This window comes from Schistocerca nitens, chromosome 3 (assembly GCF_023898315.1).
Source record: "Schistocerca nitens isolate TAMUIC-IGC-003100 chromosome 3, iqSchNite1.1, whole genome shotgun sequence".
NCBI classification, from domain to species: Eukaryota; Metazoa; Arthropoda; class Insecta; order Orthoptera; family Acrididae; genus Schistocerca; species Schistocerca nitens.
Window position 1 is genome coordinate 641508319 of NC_064616.1, and position 25804 is coordinate 641534122.

The window sequence follows — 25804 nt, forward strand, 5'->3', positions numbered from 1 at the left end:
ACATACTTCTGTGCATTTTTTTATGGTTTGTATTAACCAATTACATTAGCCCCTCTCCTCACGTTCGGTCTGTGGAATCGATTCATCAGTATTTGATGTGGTTTATGAAATATATCCAGTGGTAATGTTAGGTGATTCACCCTGTATATGTAAATATGAAGGTTTCTCTTTTTGTTTTACATATAAATATACATACATAGATTATTTAATTGAAATAATTAATACATCCTTGGATTACAAATATGTACAATAAGTAATCACATTTTCTGCATTCTTCATCTGTGATCATCCTGGTGACAAAGCAATAAGGCTAGGAATAATTTCACTTAAGGGATGCACTTCTTGTGAGATTTTTCCGTGAGCCGGATCATAAGTCACACACACACACACACACACAGTCATAACACTTCCCTTCTTTCCACTTTCTACACTGGGTGCTGTGGCTGAGATGCCTAAGCATTACTCCTATGTTTACAAGGGTGGCAGTGGTCACTAACACATAAATGGAAATGCAGGATTTCCTGTTGCATCTCTCAGTCTCTGCTAATCTTTTATGTAATCATAGCTTATTTTCTAAGTCATACATTGTCCTATTCGTCTTCTTTAATCTCTAGATGTCTGAGCTTTGAACTTTTACATTTATCACTGATATCTTACTTCTTCTTTTCTTCCTGCTTGCTACTGCTGCCATTGTTAGGCTAATAGAAGCAAAACAGGGTTGGGCCTGCCTCCAATGACTGGTCACAATGTCTCCCTCACCTCAACGTACTTGAGCTCATACATGTAAATCCCCACTTAATCAGTTTTAAGATAGAGTTTAGCTTAGTCTTTCTTTTTATATTGTAGAACATGCTAACTCAACTTTATCACAACCTAACATGTATAAAGTGAAATGAACTGCTTTAATTTCTTCATGTGTACTATTGTAAACTTCTTATTCATTACTTGAAGTATTACATTTGGTCCATGAGTACTTAAGACATGAAAAGACCCTCTCCATGGGCTTTTCAAATTCCTTGATGGCTTTTTCTCACACTTTTGTCATGTAATAATGCCCCATTACATAATCATCATAGTTGTATTTTACTTTGCCTAGATTTCACTGTAGGATCGTGGGTATGTTGCATATACTCCCAAAAAAAATCTCAAATGGAGTGACCCCAGCTGATGAGTGTGGTGTGGTGTTACATAGAAAAGTGGAAAAATTTATCCGTTCATTCCAGTTTTCCTGCTTCATTCCCACATAATGGCATAGATAGTCTGTTAGTTTTTGATGCATCCTGAGTGCCCCATATATCTTAGGGTGGTATCCACAAGACTAAATCCTCTTGATCTTCAGTATATGATAAACCATATTTAAAATGTCACTTGGGAAATTTCTTCCTTGGTTATTCAATAATACTGCTGGTATCTGCAAATGCAAATTAATCTATTTACTAAGATTTACACTATTGCGTCAGCACCCAGTTGTGCCATAGGCTCTGCTGCAACAAACTTCATGAGGGCATTTTGAAATCTTAGGATGTATCTGTAACCTTTTTTGTTAACTGAAGCAGTCCAACTACATAAATGTCACTATGAGTGAATACCTGGTTAGGTATTTTGGTCAATATTAAGGGCTTTTTCACCTTATTCTGCATAGTATTTTCTTCTGACAACTCTGAAAACTTCAAATTTACTCTTCTATGACTTTCTTCACATCTCTCCGTAATCTATACCTTTCAATATGGTCATATGTGCGGCTGATCACTTGGTGTCCACTATCAGTGAATCATGAAACTGTTTCAGAATAGCTTCCTTTTCTGCTTCACTAATCATTGGTTGCTGATTGTCTTGTCCTTCCTTGTTGATCTCTTTCACATTCCTAATGATTGCAGCTGGATTTTCTGGTATCCATGACAACCCATCTGCATCCGTGTTTTGCAATCCCTTTTTGGATATTATGTCAGTCATATTCTGCCATTTTAACCATGAATTTAATTAACCTTGATGATGGATCACTTACATGTGCCAACCATTTCAAGGATTTATGATCAATACATTCCTTCATCAAAGAAGACAGAGCAAATATTCCACAAATCAAAGCAAGAACAGCTGCAGACATGAGTAACATAGAAAAAGACATCCTTGGAGCAGTGAAGCAACTTAAATCACTTAAAAAAACCAGTCTGGTCCAGACTGTATACCAGTTAGGTTCCTTTCAAAGTATGCTGACACAATAGCTCTATACTTAACAAATATACAACCCTTCACTCGATAAAAGATCCACACAGGTCACACCAAAATTCAAGAAAGGTAGTAGTAGTAATCCACTAAATTATAGGCGCATATCATTAACATCAATATGCTGCAGGACTTTGGAATGTATATTGCATTTGAAAATTACGTATTACCTCAAAGAAAATGGTCTATTAACACACAGTCAACACAGATTTAGAAAACATCATTGATGTGAAATACAACTAGCTCTTTACTCACATGAAGTGTTGTGTGCTATTGACAAGGAGTTTCAAATTGATTTCCTGTTTCTGGATTTCCAGAAGGCTTTTGACACCGTACCACACAAGCAGCATGTAGTGAAATTGCGTGCTTATGGAATACCATCTTAGTTATGTGGCTGGATACATGATTTCCTGTCAGAGAGGTCACAGTTCATTGTAATTGAGGGAAAGTCATTGAGTAAAACAGAAGTGAGTTTTGGGATTCCCCAAGGTAATGTTATAGGCCCTTTGCTGTTCTGTATCTACACTGAAGTGCTAAAGAAACTGGTATAGGCATGCATATTCAAATACTGCATGCATATTCAAATATGGCATCCATATTCAAATACAGAGATATGTAAACATGCATAAAATGGGACTGTAGTTGGCAATGCCTATACAAGACAAGTGTCTGGTGCAGTTGTTAGATCAGTGACTGCTGCTAGAATGGCAGGTTATCAACATTTAAGTGCTTCCAGAATGAGATTTTCACTCTGCAGTGGAGTGTGCGCTGATATGAAACTTCCTGGCAGGTTAAAACTGTGTGCCGGACCAAGTTCAAGTCTCAGTCTGGCACACAGTTTTAATCAGCCAGGAAGTTTCAACATTTAAGTGAGTTTGAATGTGCTGTTACAGGCAGCACATGAGCAATGGGACAGCATCTCTGAGGTAGTGATGAAGTGGGGATTTTCCTGTACGACTGTTTCATGAGTATACTGTGAATATCAGGTCTCTGGTAAAACATTAATTCTCCGACATTGCTGCAGCCTGAAGAAGATCCTGCAAGAATGGGACCAATGACAACTAAAGAGAATTATTCAACATGAAAAGAGCAACCCTTCAACAAATTTCTGCAGATTTCAATGCTGGGCCATCAACAAGTGTCAGAATGCAAACCATTCAATGAAACATCATCGATATGGCCTTCACAGCTGAAGGCCCACTTGTGTACCCTTGATAACTGCATGACACAAAGCTTCATGCCTCACCTGGGCCTATCAATACTGACATTAGAGTGTTGATGACTGGAAACATGTTGCGTTGTCTGGTTGGACAACTCTCATTTCAAATTGTATGAAGTAGATGGACTTGTAAGTGTATGGAGACAACTTCATGAATCCATGGACCCTGCATGTCAGCAGGGGACTGTTGAAGCTGATGGAGACTGTTCAAGATGGTGGAGGATCTGTAATGGTGTGGGGCATGTGCTGTTGAAGTGATATGAGACCCCTGATATGTTTAGATATGATTCAGACAGGTGACACGTATGTCCATTGTGCATTCTGACAGACTTGGGCAACTCCGTCAGGACAATGTGACACCCCAAACATCCAGAATTGCTATTGAGTGGCACCAAGAAAACTCTTCTGAGTTTAAACACTTCTGTTGGCCACCAAATTCCCCAGACATGAACATTATTGAGCATATCTGGAAATCCTTGCAACGTGCTGTTCAGAAGAGATCTCCACCCACTCGTACTCTTACAGATTTATGGACAGCCCTGCAGGATTTATGGTGTCAGTTCCCTCCAGCACTACTTCAGACATTAGTCGAGTCTATGCCATGTCATGTTGTGGCACTTCTGCATGCTCGCAGGGGCTCTACACGATATTAGGCAGGTATACCAGTTTCTTTGGCTCTTCAGTGTCTATAAATGATTTGGAGATGATCTCATCAGCTGTCTTAAATTATTTGCAGATGATGCTGTTGTTTATCAATTAGTAATGTCATCAGAAGATCAAAACAAATTGCAAAACTATTTAGAAAAGATTTCTGTATGATGCAAATATGACAACTGATACCTAAATAACAAAAAGTATGAGGTCATCCACATGAGTGCTAAATGGTTCAAATGGCTCTGAGCACTAAGGGACTTAACATCTGAGGTCATCAGTTCCCTATAACTTAGAACTACTTAAACCTAACAAACCTAAGGACATCACACACATCCATGCCCGAGGCAAGATTCGAAACTGCAACCGTAGCGGTCGTGTGGTTCCAGACTGAAGTGCCTAGAACCACTCGGCCACACCGGCCAGCATGAGTGCTAAGAGGAGTCTGTTAAACTTCAATTACACAATAAATCAGTCGAATCTAAAGGCCATAAATTCAACTAAATACCTTGGAATTACAATTATGAACAACTTAAATTGGTGGAAACATATAGAAAATGTTGTGATGAAGGCTAACCAAAGACTGTGTTTTATTGGCATGACACTTAGAAAATGTAACAGATCTACTAAAGACACTGCCTGCACTATGATTGTCTGTCCTCTTTTGGAATACTGCTGCATGGTGAAGTATCCTTACGAGACAGGACTGACAGAGTACATTGAGAAAGTCCAAAGGAGGGCCCCACATTTTGTATTATCACGAAATAGAGGACAGAGTGTACTGAAATGATACAGGATTTGGGGTGGACATCATGGGAAAATATTTTGTTGATGCCAACGTACAGAGAGAGAAATGAACTTCATAGTAAAATAAGGGAAATCAGAGCTCACACAAAAAGATATAGATGTTTGTTTTTTCCATGCGCTGTACGAGGTTGGAATTGTAGAGAATTATTGTGAACGTGGTTCAGTGATTCCTCTGCCAGGCACTTAAATGTGTTTCGCAGAGTATCCATGTAGATGTAGGTGCAGATGTAGCTCGAATCTTCTGTACACATAAGGCCAATAGTGCTTCGCTGCCCACACTCTAGCTAAGAGCTCTCGCTTGATCGTAGTATATCCTTTCTCAGCAGGGTTCAGCATTCTGAATGCAGAGGCTACTGATAAATTCTGTCCTAATTCTCCTTGGCTCAACATGGTACTGATTGACTGCTTGCTAGCATCCATTGTAATTATGAATTGTTTTGTAAAATCAAGATACTGTAAGATGGGAGCTAGCTATTTTCTCATTTCATTCCTGGAAAACAGCTTCCCGTGGTGTCACCCACTCATAGTTTGCTTCTTTCTTCAGCAGAAAGCTCTTTAAGTGCTTTGTGGTGCTAGTTCTTGGATACTCTTACATCATGCTCTTCTTCTGTGGTTTGGCTTTTAATCCTTCTGTCACAATTATGTGCCCCATATAAATTCTCTCTTTCTGTAGGAACTCACACTTGTCAACCTGCAATTTTAAATTGTGTGATTGGAACCTCTCAAATGCTTGTTCTAGTTTGGCATTATGCTCTTCTAATGTAGCTCTGAATGTGAACACATTATCTAAATCACATCTTATGTGCCTGAAATCTGGTTAATACTGTGTTCATCAGTCTCTCAAAAGTGGCTCTACCATCTGTTATTCCCATCAGTAACCTTTTGAATTCTAATGCCCTTCTGGAGTATAGAAGGCTGTTTTATCCCCATCATCTCCATCTGGTGGTAACCCTTTGCATCGTCCTAAGTGTTGAAGTGCTTAGCTTTTCCTATGCAATCTAAAATGTCATTGATACAGGGTAGCAGAATACAGTGTTAATACAAATGTCATTCACCCTGCAGTAGTCCACAACTATTCTCCATTTTTGTTTCCCTGAAGCATCTGTCTTTTTTGGAACCATCAATAATGGGAAACTCTACCCACTTGTACTCAGTGTAATGAAATCATTTATTAATATTGAATCTATCTTGTTTTGGAGGGCTTCCTTTTGCACCTCTGGTAGTTGATATTTTCAGATATTTATTACTTTGCCTTACACTTTTGGTTTAATTTCATGTTTCACCATCTCTGTGTATGTCAGTCTATCCCCGGGCATGTGAAATGCATCATGATATGCAATAAACAATTCAGTAATTGGAATCCTTTCTTCTTTGTTTAAGTGATCCACTTGCACCATTTCCTTTAATCTGCTCTTGGTCCACTGAAACACCAATAGTCTTAATAACACTGCAGCATAAGACTAATACTGCTTTCATTTACTTACAGAAAACACCAACTGCAGACAATTGTTTTTAAATAAAAAATTTAGTCTGTGCAAGGATTTTGTTTCTTCATACTTCATTTTTATTCTATGTAAAAAAATTTTAAATTGTTAAATTTCTTTATTATATGTTACTTTGTGAACATAGTCATAAAAACATATGATAACATCTAAAAATAATTTGGATATATTTTACAGACACTTATCAAGAACACAGAACAGAGCCATCCAGACTACAACTTACTTCTGTCAGCACAACGTGAGGTACATGTCTTGGCTGTGAAAATCAACTGTACTGAACGAGAAAGTATGGAAGCAGAACAACAGCAAGCAATGCTTAGGGAACTGGAAAATGTTATTGAAGGCTGCTCCAATATATTCACTCCAGATAGAGTGTTTCTGCGTTTTGATTTGGTGTCTGTTACTGGAGATGCAGCTGGCTCTGGCAATCCAGAGCGTGGATTGTTCCTTTTTAATGATTTACTCATTATTACTACAGTTAAGCGTCGCAGCGGTGCTATCAGGAAACCTTCAGCGTGAGTATGATATTTAGATTTGTTAATTTTAAACAAACTAAAAACATTTATTACTAGCCATTCTTCTGACTATCAAGATCTGAGAATTGAAATTCACACTGCCAGCATGCTGTGCAACAATGCTCATAGTAAACAATGTTTTATTTACACAGCATGTAGCTAACTGTGATTTATTCACAATTACCTATGGTCTACTGTAAATACTAAGCAATTAATAGTAGATAAACAGCAACTACTCAGTATGATTGAAAAGCAACAACTTCAAATATCATACTCATTACGATTTACATGAAGTTTCTTTGTTGCCTTTATAAGCAAAAATACATATGTTAACTGTAGTTAACTGCTAATAAAATATACACAAAGTAGTTTCTAACAGTTACTTCTGTCAATTGATGTATACCATGGGCTATTCCACATACATAAAGGTTCTAATATATGGCATGACTCATGTGGAACACCATCATTTTCTATCATGCTTACCACCAGATAATTTAATACTCATCATCTGACAAGTTAACCTTATGTAAACCATTCTTCAATGTCTTCTTTATGTAAATGCATATCCATATACAAAAATGACAATTTCACACATCCATTAGACATACCTCCCTACATAGAGAAACAGAAAAAGAGAATGAGAGATTCCATCTCATCTGAGACCAGACAAAAATAAAAATGAAGGATAATTGTGGAGGTTGGTTCATCTCTGTCCACAGAGATTATAAAGTGTTAAAACAACAATATTCATTTATATATACCCTGTATATGACATGCATATTACTCAGTAAATATTCTCATTTTGCTGATGAAAATTGCAACCCTCTGTCACTAGAGACTCCAAATTGTATTGTATATTATGGCAGTAAGTAATGTAACTATGCCAGCACATAAGAAACTGACCCTAAAATGACTGAAAACATGAATCTGAAGAGTTCATATACATATGGAGCATCCTCTCCTTCAGGATGACAATGCAAGACCACACACGAGTGCTGCAACACCTTGGGTTTACTGTCATCAATCATTTGGCCCCATCTGATTTTTGTCTGTTTCCAAAACTAAATAGCACTGTCAAGGACTTCATTTTGATTGTGATAAAGCAGTGCAAGCAGAGATGAGGGTGTGGTATCATCAACAAAGTCAGACATTCTACAATGAAGGTACCAACAAACTAGTTTCTGAAACTTCCTGGCAGATTAAAACTGTGTGCCCGACCGAGACTCGAACTCGGGACCTTTGCCTTTCGCGGGCAAGTGCTCTACCAACTGAGCTACCGAAGCACGACTCACGCCCGGTACCCACAGCTTTACTTCTGCCAGTATCTCGTCTCCTACCTTCCAAACTTTACAGAAGTTCTCCTTCTGTAAAGTTTGGAAGGTAGGAGACGAGATACTGGCAGAAGTAAAGCTGTGGGTACCGGGCGTGAGTCGTGCTTCGGTAGCTCAGTTGGTAGAGCACTTGCCCGCGAAAGGCAAAGGTCCCGAGTTCGAGTCTCGGTCGGGCACACAGTTTTAATCTGCCAGGAAGTTTCATATCAGCGCACACTCCGCTGCAGAGTGAAAATCTCATTCTGGAAACTAGTTTCTCATTGGGAGAAATGTATTTACCATCAGGGTCACTATGTTGAGGAATTAATATACACCCATGATGGAGAAGGATGTAGACCATTAATGAAATTTGTTTTATTTAAAAAGCTTTAAAATTTTTCACATAAAAAATCTTGAGGCATTAATTTTCAGCAGACCGTCATGGATCTATTGTCCATTTTCACAAAGAAACCCACAACTTTTTTAGGGCACCTACTTATTGCATCAGTATGAGACTACACACAGATTAAGTAACATTTTATGTACCCATAGACTAAAACTATTGAAGAAACTCCACATTACATGGCCATGAAATTTACAAATAAAATCTGGAAGGGGAATTGTAATAAAAAAAAAAAAATAGTGAAGGAGACCTGGAAAAACATCTGAAAACTAAATGCTATTACCAGTGTAGAAGATTTCGTGATTGAAAACAAATTATAACAGTTTCTGTATAAAGAAGTAATAGCAAATGTACAGTATTATAAGCATAGATATTTTTTTATGATAACCATGTAAAATAATATGTATCTGAAGAAGTAACAAGAAATGTGTTATAAACTTATTTTAATTTTATTAGTCTGTATGTAATGTTAGAATTAACAAGTCACCTATGTCACAATCTTTGATTGTATGAGATGCTTTATGTGATAGTAAAATTTAATGTGATTTGATTTGATTTCACAAGAAGCTATACAATCATTAACACATCTAAGGTAAATGTAAATTCTGCCTCATGGATTACAATTACCATGCCTGAGGTAATTCAAATAGAAAAGACACTTGCTGAGATAGAGGTAGGGAAATGATTAGATTGTTGGAAAAAGGGTGACAAGATGATCTTTTCAAAATGATCACATTCAGTGAGGTCACTGGTACAAAAGGATTGTTTTCAGAGAAGAAAAGAGACATCAAAAGTATGAAGGAATACCTCCTTGAGGTGCACAAACAATTTTACAGTGAATGGTACCAAGACTGAACTATAAATTGATTACTGGAGATAGAAGTACTAAAAAAATTATTTGGTGGACTTAGCCTGTTTAGCAATGCAGTGCAAATTTATTTAGGAAAGCAAATGTTTGTTATTTTTGGGTCATGCCAAGTGATAACTTGCTTTCTTAAAGTCAATGAGCAAGTGATAATGTGGGGTAGTGTATACATACATTTATGTTATTTGAACAAAGTTTATTCTGAATAACCTAGAAAGTAAGTTTTGTTATGTAGCCCCTTTAACGTGATAACCTTTCAGTTGTGTCAGAACTGTAGAAATGTATGTTGCTGTAAACATCTGTCAGTTACTAAAGCAGTTTCAGCTGCATTTATATGAAATATACATGGAGATGACAAAGTACATGGGATACCTCCTAATATAATGTCAGACCTAATTTTGCCTGGTATTGTGCAGCAACTTAACAAGAAGTTTAATAATTTTTTCATAATGTGGGGCCACAGTCATAATATACAGGGTGATTCAAAAAGAATACCACAACTTTAGGAATTTAAAACTCTGCAACGACAAAAGGCAGAGCTAAGCACTATCTGTCGGCGAATTAAGGGAGCTATAAAGTTTCATTTAGTTGTACATTTGTTCGCTTGAGGCACTGTTGACTAGGCGTCAGCGTCAGTTGATGCTAAGATGGCGACCGCTCAACAGAAAGCTTTTTGTGTTATTGAGTACGGCAGAAGTGAATCGACGACAGTTGTTCAGCGTGCATTTCGAACGAAGTATGGTGTTAAACCTCCTGATAGGTGGTGTATTAAACGTTGGTATAAACAGTTTACAGAGAATGGGTGTTTGTGCAAAGGGAAAAGTTCTGGACGGCCGAGAATGAGTGATGAAAATGTAGCACGCATCCAGCAAGCATTTGTTCGCAGCCCAGGAAAATCGAATCGCAGACCTAGCAGAGAGCTGCAAATTCCACAGTCAACTGTATGGAGAGTCCTACGAATCTGTCCGTAACTACCTGAACGTCAACTACCCGAGGCAATGGATCGGCCGCCAGGCAGCCCGTGACAGAGCACTTCATCACTGGCCTCCGAGAAGCCCTGATCTTATCCCCTGCGATTTTTTCTTATGGGGGTATGTTAAGGATATGGTGTTTCGGCCACCTCTCCCAGCCACCATTGATGATTTGAAACGAGAAATAACAGCAGCTATCCAAACTGTTACGCCTGATATGCTACAGAGAGTGTGGAACGAGTTGGAGTATCGGGTTGATATTGCTCGTGTGTCTGGAGGGGGCCATATTGAACATCTCTGAACTTGTTTTTGAGTGAAAAAAAAACCTTTTGAAATACTCTTTGTAATGATGTATAACAGAAGGTTATATTATGTTTCTTTCATTAAATACACATTTTTAAAGTTGTGGTATTCTTTTTGAATCACCCTGTATTTCTTTAAAGTCAGTACCGCCATTAGACTGATTTTTTATTTGCAATGTTACATTCACACGATCATAATCTCGGCTTTAAGTTGCCACTATCAGGTGTTTTAATGTTATACAGTGCCTAAGATGGCATGGCTTTTACCAGAAATAGTGACCCTTAGACAATATGTCTAATAGTATATTTTAAATATGACAGTATGCCATCTTAGGCACTGTATAACATTAAAACACTCGATAATGGCAACTTAAAGCCAAAATCGTGATTGTGTAAATGTAACACTGCAAATAAAAATAAAAAAAAAAAAAAACAGCCTAATGGTGGTACTGACTTTAAAGAAATTAACAAGAAGTTGTTGGGAGTCCCCTGCAGAAATACTGAGCCATACTGCCTCTATAGTTATCCATAATCCAAAAGTGTTGCCTGTGCAGGATTTTGTATATGTACAAATTTCTAAATTATGGACCATAAATGTTTTATGGGATTCATGTCAGGCAATATGGGTGGCCAAATCATGCGCTTCAATTCCATAGAAAGTTCTTCAGACCAATTATAAACAATTGTGGCCTGGTGACATGACACACTGCCATCCATAAAAATTCCATTGTTGGTCAGAAATATGATGTCCATGAATGGCTGAAAATGGTCTCCTAGTAGCTGAACATAACCACTTCCAGTAACTGTTCAGTACAGTTTGACCAGAGGATGCAGCTTATTTCTTGTAAACACCACTCACACTAATATAGGGCCACCACCAACTTGCACATTGCCTTGTTCATGACCTGTGTCCATGGTTTCATGGGGCCTGTGTCACACTTAATCCCTACTATCAGCTCTTACCAACTGAAATCAGGGCTCATTTGGCCAGACCACAGTTTTACAGTCATCTAGGGTCCAACTGATATGGTAATGAGCCATGCAGCCATAGTCATGTCAGAAACCTTTATACAAATCACCCAAGTACAAATTACAGCTCTGCCAATGCACTGCCCTTTTATACCTTGTGTATGTGATACTACCCCCAACTGTATGTGCACATATTGCTATCCCATGACTTTTGTCACCTCAGTGTAAGTGCTCTATATGTCAGTCTAGTGTTCTGTGGGTAAAGTACATGAGTCATAAAACACTGCTCCTATTTCTTTGTTGGCAACATCATTTGAGCAAATTGGTAGTTGCATCATTTACACAACTAAACTGTACATAACACTCACAGATGTGGCTATAGTTTCCTCTCTCTTCTCCATAAACCCCTTCCAGAAGTGGCTAGCAAATAAAAAATTAAAATATGTATGTGAAGTAACTCTAGCTCATTAACAACAATGAACTGGACATTTTATTCACATGCAAAAACTTCTAAGTACACCATAAGGATATTTTAAAAAATGCAGATAAAAAGTGTATTTCGTTGGAAGTGAATTAAAGAAACATATTATACAATACATATAATAGTTTCTTAGTTTTAATTTTTTCAATTTTATTTTAACACAATTGAATGATGGAACATACACTGACATTGGCACAGTGGCAGAGCATTGCACTCCCAAAAGTGAGTCCAGTATGCTAACCACTGCACCACCTCGCTTGGTATTAGAAGTAAAATCAAAGGTGTAGGAAAATGATGCATGACTGCTAAGCTTGTCAGAGGCACAGCTAAACTGTTAAAGTTGTGTGTGACACTTTTCTATACCTTTTCATTTTTACTACTTTTCTAGTTGCAGGCAATGAATTATGTCTTAGTAATGATAATTCAAACTTGTACTTTTTTGTTTTGCTGTCAACACTGTCCAAGTTATTCCACTTAAACTATATGATGAATTGATGCCTTTTATCAATCTGAAGCAATTGTAGCAACTTATCTTAAATTAAAATACTAAATTTTGGAATACTGTTCTGTTTCAGCATCCTCCCAGCAAACCTGATCCAGCAATTGGAAGGAAACAAACACAGAATGGCAATGAGACTCCTCCTTGAAGATGTTGAGATAGTAAAACGTATGATACAGACTTTATTCTTCACAGTATTGTAAATTTAATTTTGCTTAGCAATTCATATTCTTCTGTTAACTAGCAAATAATAAGTGTGCTTCAAAGCAAAAACTAATCTTTGAAATAGTAATGAAAATATACACTCCTTTCTGTCTTCTATTTACGTATCTAGTTCCACATCTCATTGTGTATAATAAGTATGTACTGTCTTTATAAGTTATAAATACTCTCCTGTACTTAGATGAACCATGGTTTTCAGTGACTCAACGCTAAACTAGTGATGCATGTTTACAAGATCAGTCATACATTGTTGGCCACTAGAACTGCAATATCATGAAGGATGTGAGTAACAAACGCCAATGGCATAAAGTGTACTGTGCTTGGATATGTAAATGTTTAACATTTCAGATCGAGATGGCATTTGTTGTGAAGCAGCCATCAAAATCTCGCATGTTGTGCTCTGCTGCATGTTATGTCACTGGGTGGTCTACTTAGTTTTTGGCAACCGTTTGGTGGTGGCCATTTATTCTAGTTGACAGCTGGTGGGTTGTCATACCAATGTAAAATGCTGTGCAGTGGTTACAGCAGAGCTAGTATATAACATGGCTGTTTTCACAGGTAGCCCACTCTTTCATGAGGTAGGGTAATCCTGTGACAGGACTGGAGTAGATGGTGCTGGGTGGGTGGATTGGGCAGGTCTTGCATCTGGGTCTTCTGCAGGGTTATGGTCCCTGTGGCAGGGGTTGGGGGGATGGACAAGTATATCGGGGAGGTTGGGTGGGCAGCAACACCACTTTGGGGGGGGGGGGGGAGGTTTGTAGGAAGTGTCTGGGGTAGTATGTTCCTCATTTCAAGGCATGATGATAGAATAATAAATGCTTGACGAACGATGTGGTTCAATTGTTGTACTCCGGGGTGCTATTGGGTGACAATGCGACACTTCTCTGTGGTTGGTTCTTGGGATGGATGTGAGGATCAGGTGTGTGTGAGGATATGACACAGGATATATGTTTATGAATTAGGTCTGCAGAGTACTGCCTCTTCGTTAAGGCCATTGTGAGGCCTTCAGCATACTGGGCAATGGAGTTCTCATCACTACAGACGCAACTATCATGGGCAGTGAAACTGCATGGGAGGGATTTTTTGGTGTGGAAGGAGTGACAGCTGTCAAAATGGAAGTACTGTTGGTGATTGGCGGGTCTGATGTGTGATGTGAACCAAAGTGTGGCTGGAGCCATCTGAGAGGAGGAGATTGAGGGCTAGGAAGGTGGCATAATGGGTGGAGCAGGACCTGGTGAAGTGTATGGTAGAGAAGGTCCCTTGGGCTACCATTATCCAACCCTCATCCTACCTACAGTGTTTATCCTCCTCAATACCTTATAACATCCAGACACTGCATATCTGACATTTTCAACCTATCACATCCTCCAGAAACCCCTACCAACACTCCATGAAATCCAGGGCCAAAACAATCTCAGAAAACAGTTGTTAACCTCTCCACCAAAAGCGTTGGGCCCTCAGAAGTTTCAATCCTGCCCAAAGGCCTCACATTCTGCCCTACTCCCAGGTTTTATCATGTTGGACCTGTGAAACACCTAGTCTCCTTCTCCTGTTCCCTACAGTGCAAACACTTCTTCGCCACCAACTCCTCCAACCAAAGCCAATCCAATCCAACATTAAACCCTTCCCCTCTCAATTCATACCACCATCCAACCATGGCCCTTGCACATTCTCTCCTAACCAACTGCTGGTCACCTTCTAGGAATTCCCAACTATCAACTTTGCCACACTGTCCTTCCCCAGTTCCCTCCATAAGGACAACAGCCTTTCAACAAAAGAAAGTACTGCCCTACAGAACCTAAAAATTGATCCTGACCTTATCATCCTCCTGGCAGACAAAGGTTACACTATTGTTGTGATGAACTGGGGTAGCTACATGGCAAAGGGCCTCCCCCAGTTGTCCAACACCACCACATAAAGCTCTGCAAGGGTGATCCAATCCCAGAAGTCCATAACCTCCAGTCCCTGCTGAAATCCATAGGCCCTTCCCACAACCTCTCACTTGAACCCATCTCCATACTCACCTCTGCAACGGCCCACACACCTGCCTTCTATATGCTCCCAAACATCCACAAACCTACCAATCCTGGGCACCCAGTTGTGGCTGGTTACAGTGCCCTGCTGAAAGAATCTCAGCCTTTGTTGATCAACATCTCTAACGAATTGTCCAAAACCTAGTCTACCACATTAAAGATATCAGCCATTTCGTGCACTGGCTCTCCACCATCCCCACACCGTTACCACCCGGATGCCTACTCGCCACTGCTGATGCAACCTCCCTACACACCAATACACCCAAGGACCTTCTTGTCTCCCAATGCCCTGCAGATTGCAAAACTATGACTTCATACCTTGCACACCTAAACGACTGCATCCTAACACATAACTACTTCACCTTTGAAGGGAAGGTATGCAAACAAATTCGTGTACCTTACCCTCTTTCTTCCACAACCTTAACAGCTTCTCTCCCATCCACTTCACCTGGTCCTGCTCCACCCACCGTGCCACCTTCCTATATGTCAATCTGCTCCTCTCAGGTGGCTCCATCCACACCTCAGTCCAGTTCAAACCTACCAATCACCAACAGTACCTCCACTTTGACAGCTGCCACCCTTCCCACACCAGAAAATCCCTCACATACAGCTTGGATACTCACGGTAGATGCATCTGCAGTGATGAGAACCCCACCAAATGGTTCAAATGGCTCTGGGCACTATGGGACTCAACTTCTGAGGTCATCAGTTCCCTAGAAGGTAGAACTACTTACACCTAACTAACCTAAGGACATCACACACATCCATGCCCGAGGCAGGATTCGAACCTGTGACTGTGGCAATCGCGCGGTTCCAGATAGTAGCGCCTAGAGCCACTCGGCCACTCTGGCCAGCAGAACCCCATCGCCCAGTATGCTGAAGGCCTCACTAAGGCCTTCACAGGCAGGCAATACTCTGCAGACTTAATTCACAAACAGATTTCCTGTGCCATATCCTCACACACATTTGATCCTCACATCCATCCCAGGAACTAACCACAAAGAAGTGTCCCCTTGTCACCTGATACCACTCTGGACTGGAACAACTGAACCACATCCTTTGTCAGGTATTTATTATCTATTATCGTGCTCTCAAATGAGGGACATCATACACTTCCTCGATCCTCCTGCCTCCTCCCCCCCCCTCCCCCAAAGCGGTGTTCCACCACCCACCCAATCACTGCAACGTCCTAGTCCATCCCTATGACACCTCCACCCCTAAATCCCCTGCCACAGGGATCATACCCCTGTACAAGACCCAGATGCAAGACCTGCCCAATCCACCCACCCAGCACCACCTACTCCAGTCCTGTCATAGGCTATTCCTACCTCTTCAGAGGCTGGGCCACCTGTGAAAGCAACCATGTTATATACCAGCTCTGCTGTAACCACTGCACAGCATTTTACATTGGAATGACATCCACTAGATGTCAACTAGAACTACTGGTCACCACCAAACTGTTGCCAAAAACAAGGTAGACCACCAAGTGGCATAACATGCAGCAGAGCACAACATCCGAGATTTCAGTGGTTACTTCACAACCAATGTCCCCTGGATCCTCCCCACCACACCCGCTTTTCTGAGCTGCACAGATGGGAGCTATCCTTACAGTACATCCTTTGCTCCCATAACCTTCTTCACCTAAACCTAAAATAACTCTCTGTCCCCCCACCCAGTAGTGTGTGTGTGTGTGTGTGTGTGTGTGTGTGTGTGTGTGTGTGTGTGTGTGTGCGCGTGTGTGCGTGCGTGCGCCCATGTGTGTGTTGTACACCATCCTCTGCCTCAGTAACCACACCCAATTCAGCTAATTGTGTGCTGTTATCTCATGCCCTAGTGTATAAAATCGCAGGCCCAACCATCTGCCACCTACCCCCTCTACCTGCAATCCTAGCTAGCCCACAGACAGGTACTCATTCTCCCATTAGCTCCTAGATGCTTCCCCCCAACCCATCCCCACCTCCCACCTCACTTCACCCCTCACCCCACCCCATACTTCCACCTCTACCCAGCACACTCACCATGGGCCAGTAAAGAGCTGGTAGGCAGCTGAGCACAATGTACAGAAACAGGAGTGTGGATGTGAGTTAGTGTGTATGTGTGAGTTCGTGTGCATGTTTTTCCTACAGTTAGAAAAAGGAAGTGCATTCTGAAAGCTAGTTGAGCTCTGTACCTCTTGTCTGTGTGCCTATTGACAATGCAGTGCTTATATCTCTCAGTTAGTTATTTCTTTGTTTCTAAATAATTTGTAATTTTCAACCAGAACTTTCCATACATTATAATGCCATGAACAGTTGCATCACCAAGACTAATTGTTAACACATGTTTCCTCATTTCTTGTCTAGCTACAAATCACTTCAAAAACTGATTCATAAAAACATATTTAACAATTTGTGTCTTGTGTTCAGCTCATCTCTGATAGACTGGCTGCACTGGAATGTAGTGCACAATGCTCATGTGTGTGGACAGCAGAGTGGGCATGCTTTTCTCATAGTGTTTCGCTCAGCCCCCTCATATAATACAATAATTCTCCCAGTTGGGACTATAAACAACTGTCAACTTTTCCTGTGGTAGAGGATGCCTCTACAGAGAATCTGGATTAAAAGTGTCCACTTAAATAAACAAAGATACTGTAACTGGACCTGGTTGTAGACATTATCCTTCAAAATTATCTGAATAAAATGTACTTTATCTCAAAGTATTACTTTTACGGGGCTATAAACTGGTACAGTTTCATGATTTTGCTTATTGAGTATGGTGCTCAAATTTCTAACCTCTATGTTAACCAGAAGAATGGTTTTCTACCATGTTTTTCTACCAAAATTCGAATTTTACTTAAAATTCAGGACAAAGTTTATATACTATATTACACATATTACTCAATATTTAAGCCTTTACTAACTCATTTTAATGCACTTAAAAATTATGAAATAAGTCAGTTTTCTTGGAAACTACTATACAAATTGGACTGAAACTCAAGAGACTTCACTTTTGCATAAATCTGAACACAATAAGCTACATAAGTTATGTGATTTGTCGAATTTCTACCCACCAGTACTGGCCTACAGATCATGTGGGCTACAGTTGGAAGGATGGGAAGTCCCACCATCTCTGCATTAAAGGCTAATTTGCATATGAGTGGCAAGCCACAAGCTGTAATTGCTTCCCCACATGGGTTTCTCATTTAGAAATCACATTTGCATGTGGATAGTTTGTAAGAGGATTGTGTTACGCCTTGTGTAGGAAGAATAAATGTCTACCAGCACATGTTAGAACTCAACAGTGACAGATTGGTGACATGTCAAGATTGTGGTTTGTCATTCGATGATATTGTTTTTTGTATCATTCCAGATCCCATGACTGTAAACAGATATGGAATCTATGGCTTCAGGAGAGTCAGACTCCACACCATGCAGAATTTCCACACATGTAACTAGTATCTGAAAGGACAAACATACTGTTGAATCATCCATGCAGAATCGTAGAGATATATCAGGTGTCTTGAGTTAACAAATGGGCTTCTTTGGAGAACAACAAATATCCAAATGAATGGTATGGTGATGTCTGGAACATCATCAGAGATTATCAGCATGGTGACCATTGTTGTGGATTCCCGTGAATTGGCAACAGAGATAGGGAGGCCAACAGTGGTGTACCCAATGACAACGCAGGACACAAGAGTGGCACTATGTCATATTTTCACATGAGTTCTGATTGTGATAGATATCTCATGTGTGGAAGCTTTGGGGAGAATGTATATTACCAGATTTCATTCACATTATCATTTGGTAGCCATTACATTTCTGATTGCTATGGCTGGTGGCTGTTCCCTGTCTTTGAGGCATCTGTGATGTTATCTCTCAAGAAGATAATGAACAACTGCACATTGCCCATACCATCCTGGCCTACCTTGATGCCAGCAACTATCACTGATGAAGTCTGGCATAGAGTTGTACCATGGAATGACATACCTGTATCTGTCATCTGTGATTAGTTCAGCATGATGCCCAGGCAGGTTAGAGCTGTTGTTGTTGCCAAACATGGCAGCTGTGTTTGTATACTGAATGCACTCAGTTCATCCCCAAAATCTCCTGCATTTTAATGGTGTGTTCTTCCTATTATACTGTATATGCACAATAAGTAAAATTTTGTTATTTGTTATCCTTCCTGATGTTGCAGTTTTAATGGCCAGCAGTTTATTTCACATCTAAGAACAGGTAATTTGTTTCTATGACTACTGGATTGGCTGTAGCTAGAGACAAAGTGTATTTGATATTCAAAACTGGTTAGTTTTCTCTGAAACTTCTTGACTGTTTAAAACTGTTTGTCAAACTGTGATTAATGGGCAATCTCCTGCTGACAGAACCACCCAGGCACAACTCATGACCTGCCTCGGAAATTCGCTTTTGCCAGTACATCTCTCCCACTTTCCAAACTTCATATCTCTCCTGCATACCTTGTCTAAGGTATCCAGGAATGACTCACGAGCTGCCCCCACAATTAACAGGGAGACTGCACGTACTTGTCATCACTGATTTTGTTTGAATTCATGGTATATGCAGGACTTGACCAGAAATGAAAATGAAAAATGTGGGAGCTCCAGATGGCCAAGAATTTAGAAAAAATAACATTTTTAGTATGGGTCAGGTGAGAGATGAGCCATTAACACTAGTGTAGTTTCCAGACAGTGGACCTGCCAGGTTAGCCGAGACTGCTAATGCGCTGCTTCCTGGACTCGGGTAGATGCACCAGCCCCGGATCAAATGCGCCCGGCAGATTAACAATGAGGGCTGGTGTGCTGGCCAGCCTGGGTGTGGTTTTTAGACTGTTTTCCACATCCCCCCAGGTGAATACCAGGCTAGTCCCCTTGTTCCACCTTAGTTACATGACTCGCAGACATCTGAACATGTTCACACTATTCCATGGATTACACTAGATGCAGACAGCTGGGGTACACTAATTCAATCCCGGAGGGTAGAGGGGGGGGGGGGGCAGGAAGAGCATCCAGCCACCCCTTAACATTAACCTTGCCAAATTCTTTCCTAACAATGCCAACCCTGCAAAACTGTGGGATAAATGCACCAGGGAAAAAGTTTCCAGACAGGAAGAGTACAGGATGGTAATCCAAGGATTTTGGGGCAAGTCCCTATGCAGAAATTGTTTTTTTTATTCTAAGTTATTACATTACTTATGCTGCAAACAAACTGAAATACTGCTCAATATGATGTGTTTATACTATATTTGTATTAGGCATGAAAAGGAAAGGCAAAGGATAATTTGAGGCTGCAACTAAATTTAAAGAAAGTGAGTGTAAGGCATACATTACAGGTCTATATACAAAATTAGATACTTTTATTATTTTATAGTTAATGATATACATATGTTGGGGTGATATTCATTGCAAATACAGGGGAGTAGTAATTTTCTCAGCATCGTGCACATGTTTTGAACATAGCATTTTTACAATTATGTGGGTGTTTTAAAGCTTCCATTGAAACAAAAATTTAGCTTACATTCACAGAAACTTCTTCCTCATCACACAGTTTGGCAGCAAACCATGTGTAATATATCATTTCACTATCTCTGTGAGGTAAGGGCAGTTTTGAAGCTTTTTGATAAAATCCTTTACCTGATGATAAAAACAGGCACCACAGGGTTGTACTAGTAGAGTGCATTTGAGTGGGAATCACTTTAATACTGCCCAGTGGAAATCATACACAGAAATTTAATTTCCTGTCAATTCCTGACCCCTAAGAAATACAGATATAGGATCATGTTTCAACAACTTACACATACATTGAGTCATGATATACATATAGGTTTGTCAGTAAAAAAATTAGCAGATGTATCACTTCTTGTAGTGGCATACAACTACATTACCATAAATGTGATAACATCACAAGGAGGAAAATTCTCCTACCTAGTTGCCAAAGAACAGAGAACTGAATTAACATGAACAATAGCATCAGTCAACCATGCTTGTTTAACTTCTACTGCAACATTGGTTGAGGCAAAATAAAAACATCCATCATGAAACTCTGGTGGACTGTACAGAACATCAGTCACCTGTTTTGTCTACATCATGTGTGTCACTGGCATTCAGCTATCTAAAAGACTATCTTAGACGTAGAGACTGACTACAGTATGGATGTTGATACTTCAAAAGTGATGTTCTCGATGGTCCATTACTGTTTTGTGATGGACATACTGATTTTGCTTTAACTAATGTTGTAGTTGAAGTTGGACAAGCATTATTGACTGTTGCTATTGTTAATGGTGATTCATCTCTCTATTCTCGGGCACCTAGTTCGAAGAATTTTTCTCCTTCTGATGTTATCACATACAGGACATTTATGGTAACTCAGTCTTATCCTGCTACAAGAAGTGATTTGTCTGCTAATTTTGTTATTGACAAACCTATATGCGTAAGAACTCAATGTATGTGTAAGCTGTTGAAAGATGATTCTGTATCTATATTTCTTACGGCTTGTGGAATTGATATGAAATTTAATTTTTTTTGTGATATGACTATGTATAATATAGTATTTATGCAAGGGTACAGTGACACCTGTAGACTGAAGGATGTAACACATTGTCTAATAGACTATGTAATAAACTACATGCTGATCTTTTGGTTTTGGTCACGAGATTGTGGAGCCCATGACATTAATTGCTGATCATCAGTCCGACCATGACCGATCAGTTGGTTTCTCAATTTCCTTTTCAAGAATTCATGAACTTCATGAAAAAAGTGTGATGGAGCACCATTCTGTTGATAGATGAAGTCCACACTCTTGGTCTTGAGTTCTGGTATGAGCCAATTTTCCAGCCTACCCAAATACATGTGTCCTGTAACGGTCTTTTCAAAGAAGAGAAAGGGACCATAAACTTTAAACTGTGAGACTGCACAGAACAAATTAACTTTTCATGAATCTATATGATAGCATGGTTGTCCTCTGTCCCACAAATTCACACACTGTGCCTTTTCACGGTGCCATTCACAAGAAAATGTTGCTTCATTAGTGAAGATGAGTTTTCACAAAACCCATCCTCTTCCATAAACTGTTGAAGTTGAGCTGAAAATTAAAAATGTCTTACTTTGTCATCAGGACTCATGGCTCGTAGTAACTGCAAGAGGTGAAGCTTCAGCTTCAGTCATTTCTTTAAGATCTTTCAAATGGTCAGTTGTGGTATGTTCAGCTCTCTGCTTACTCTGTTCATTGATTTCTGTGGGCTATGTGGATTCTCACCTGTATGCAATCAACCATTTCTTCAGTCACTGCTGGCTAACCCATTGATTTCCCCCTTCAGAGGCATCTTGAAGCCTTAAAATACATGCACCATCACCAAATGGAGTTGGCAATTGAAGGTTCTTTGTTGAACTTTGTTCTGAAGTGTTGTTGTGCTGTCAAGGTAGATTGATATGAATGCATTTCAAGCACAACTTGTGCTTTCTCAGCACCTGTCACCATCTAGCCTAACTGCTCACTGCTCTGCACTCATGGGAGAAATCTAAAGTGCAGCTGCAACAATACAAAATTTTTCTATATAAGTATTGGATTTTGTGACAATATGTGAATTGCTGTAGCTACAGTGAATTTATAAAATACCTTGACTCATTTATAATACCTTTGTGTATTCAATTATTTTCTCAACACTTCTGGGTATTTTTATTGAGGTCTTATCCAATGCTGTTTTCTTCCAAATAATTATTGATAATTTGAATAATTTTGCCTTACACTCTTGAGTAGAGGAATCCCAGCAGGAATCAGAAAATTGTGCTTGTGGACAGCTACTGCTGGATTTAGAATCTCCTTGTAACAATTCTTGAAACATTCAGAATATGGAAAAAAATATAAGTTTAACTGATTTTTTATTGTATGAGTGCATCTCAAAAAAATTCTGTAAATGACATTGTAATTCTCTGACAATCAGTATTTACTCACACATTTTTCTAGACAGGACAATGTAAGCCCCCTCCCCTGTATATTCATATAATATTCTATTCATAAACATTTATGGCAATCTGACTATAGTGAAGGGGTTTGTTACACCAGACATCCAAGTCAGTAGCCTATAAAACCAGTTGCTTACCACTATCTTGTGCTTTGCATTGTATAATTGTAGGAAACTATATCTAATGGCTGTCCAGTAATAATAAAAGCCATTTGATTTAAAATTTGTTTATGTTGCATAGGACAAGTATCTGGGCTCCAAATGCTCTCACATAGATCATGAACACATTTTTTGCCTTGTCACAAAGATCAGTTTTTTTTCGTTATATTGGCATTCAGAAGAATGATATTCAGAAGATATATACATGTTACAAAATTTTAGCAACACAATACTCCCAACTCATTTTCATACTAAAAGTGTACAATAATCTTGTGACTTTGATTGGATTGATGAAATCATTAATATCAAAGCAAATATTTGATTATTAGTTGACAACAAAAATGTCAAATGATTTCAGAAAGAGGGTCTCATCAAGCAAATATGGATAACAAACAGACTGTAGAAAGTCAAGTATGTTAATAATTCAAATCATATATTACATAGTGTATCTTCACTACAAATGTTCAATCACATTCAGATATCCAAACTAGTCATATTTTGATAAAAAAAAACAACACAAGTGTGAAATGTAAATGATATCGTAGAAAATTACAACCATACAATACAGAAAGTAAAGCCAATGACACTTTTTGAAATGACCAAAAAGTTAGCAATGCAGAAATACAGAGCAATAAAACAAAAATAAGCTCAGAATAATTTAAAAATAACTCTTTGACTGTATTCTTTTCTAAATTTAAAGTTTTGATGGGTCTTAAGCAAAAAACAAATAAATAATAATTTTGTTAATATGTCTGCTATAAGAGAAAACACACACTTCTGCACAAGTAACTCCTTGCAATTGTATTTTATTTGGCATTGTGCCTCAGACAGCTTCTTACTGGACTCCTGTTCACTTTTGTTCAAACAAAAATCACTTTTGCTTGTCATGTCAAAATGGCATATACTTCCCACAAAATACTAATTTTTCAGGATGTTGCTTCCTGTCGCACTGTGCTGCCCCAATTGACTACATTGGTGTATTGACCTAGTTCCTCTGACTGTTTGGCTGTTCTGCACTGCCCACTGCACATGCACGGCAGACAATACTGCTATTGGCGACTGATTTCCATGACACCACATTTCACTGACACACTTGCAACAGAATGGTGTGGCCTCAACACTGTGTGTCACGTGGCATCCTACACCATGCGCACATGATTTCATGAAACAGAGAGTAGTTTCATGCACTCAGTTCACATCAGCAGTTCCTAGGTAGGCATTATTGTTCCTTACGGCCTTTCCCCTGTGGACTGATGCTTAAATTAAACAAAATATTTGCACAGTTCAACACTGTTGTGATGGGTAGTCATAATTCAAATTGCACAACAACACTTTACTCATCAGCTCTGTTATCCTCATTACTGTCATTGTTACTGTCTTGTGCATCTATGTCTATAGCTATAATCTGCAAGCCACTGTGAAGTGCATGGCATCCCACTGTACAGCTATTAGGGCTTTTTCTTGTTCCATTGAAATATGGAGCATGAGAAAAACCATTGCTTAAATGCCCCCACTCTCTGTGTGCACTGTAATTGATCTAATATTATCCTCAACATCTATATGGGAGCAATATGTTGGGTGTTTTAGTATATCCATAGATTCATCAGTTAAAGCCAGTTCTTGAAACTTTTACAGTAAACTTTCTTGGAATACTTTCTGTCCTTCAAGAGTGTGCCAGTTCAACTCTTTTAACATCTCAGTGACACTCTCCAACATTTCAAACAAATCTGTGGCCATTCACATTGCACTTCTCTGGATGTGTTCCATAAGCACTGGTACTGCTACTTATACCAAGTGCACACTGGCATTATTATCCAACTAAGTACATATTTGTTCAGTGTGTGGTCAACTATTCTATTAAACTTGAGTCACAGTTCTTCTATATGCTCCTGCCTGAGCTGAAAGTTTCAAGTTTGTGACTGAGGTTTGACACTATGTATACTCTGTCTAGTTTACTGAACATGTAAATCTTTCCGCTTGTTTTAGTTGCCCTTTGTGTTTTGGTATTCATTGTTGCTGTAATTGCCTCATGGTCATTGGCACCATATTTGATGTGGACATCTCCAGAGAGGTCAATCCTGTTTGTTGCCATTAGATATAATATATTTCCATCACGAGTGGAATTCTGAACTGTCTGCTCTAGGTAGTTTTCAGAAAAGGCATTTAGTAATGTTTCAGAGGATGAACTGTCATGGATACCACTAACAAAGCTATAATTATCCCAATTGATTGTTGGAATATCAAAGTATCATCCAATGATTACAGGAATGACCCAAGTATGAGCTTGGAGCCCATGTGACAGGCATCTTTTGTTCCAACATGTGCCACAATCTGTAGTTGGTTGCACCCTGTTCCCTCAACAGCTGCTGAAATAGCCTCTTCAGCACAGGCCTCCATAGATATACACTGAGTGTACCTGGTGATTCTCCCCATCCCTTGCTGCCATTTCCTTAAGGGGTACCATTATTTACCATATGTTTCAACTTATTTACATCTTAATTACTTATTTATTACTTAATTATGTACTGCACATCTTCTTTCCCACATCAAGCTTCAGTATCAGGACGCTTAAGGTGAAGCATATTTGAATGGTCTATCCTAGTAACATGATATAGTTATTTATAAATGGGCTAAAACTTATTGATGGCTTGATCAATTCTTTTTTATTGTGGTTTGTAGACTATGAGATGCATATGCTTTTTGTGGCCAGCTATTCTTTT

The 25804-nt window shown here is 39.3% G+C and overlaps 1 protein-coding gene across 1 annotated transcript in view; it reads left to right on the plus strand.

Moving 5' to 3' along the window:
- LOC126248595 (rho guanine nucleotide exchange factor 17) overlaps positions 1 to 25804 on the plus strand; it is a 650439-nt gene that overhangs the window by 432972 nt on the left and 191663 nt on the right. The window contains exons 7-8 of the mRNA XM_049949719.1: positions 6580 to 6917; positions 12794 to 12885. Coding sequence (XP_049805676.1) covers positions 6580 to 6917; positions 12794 to 12885 — 430 coding nt within the window. The remainder of the gene's footprint in view (positions 1 to 6579; positions 6918 to 12793; positions 12886 to 25804) is intronic.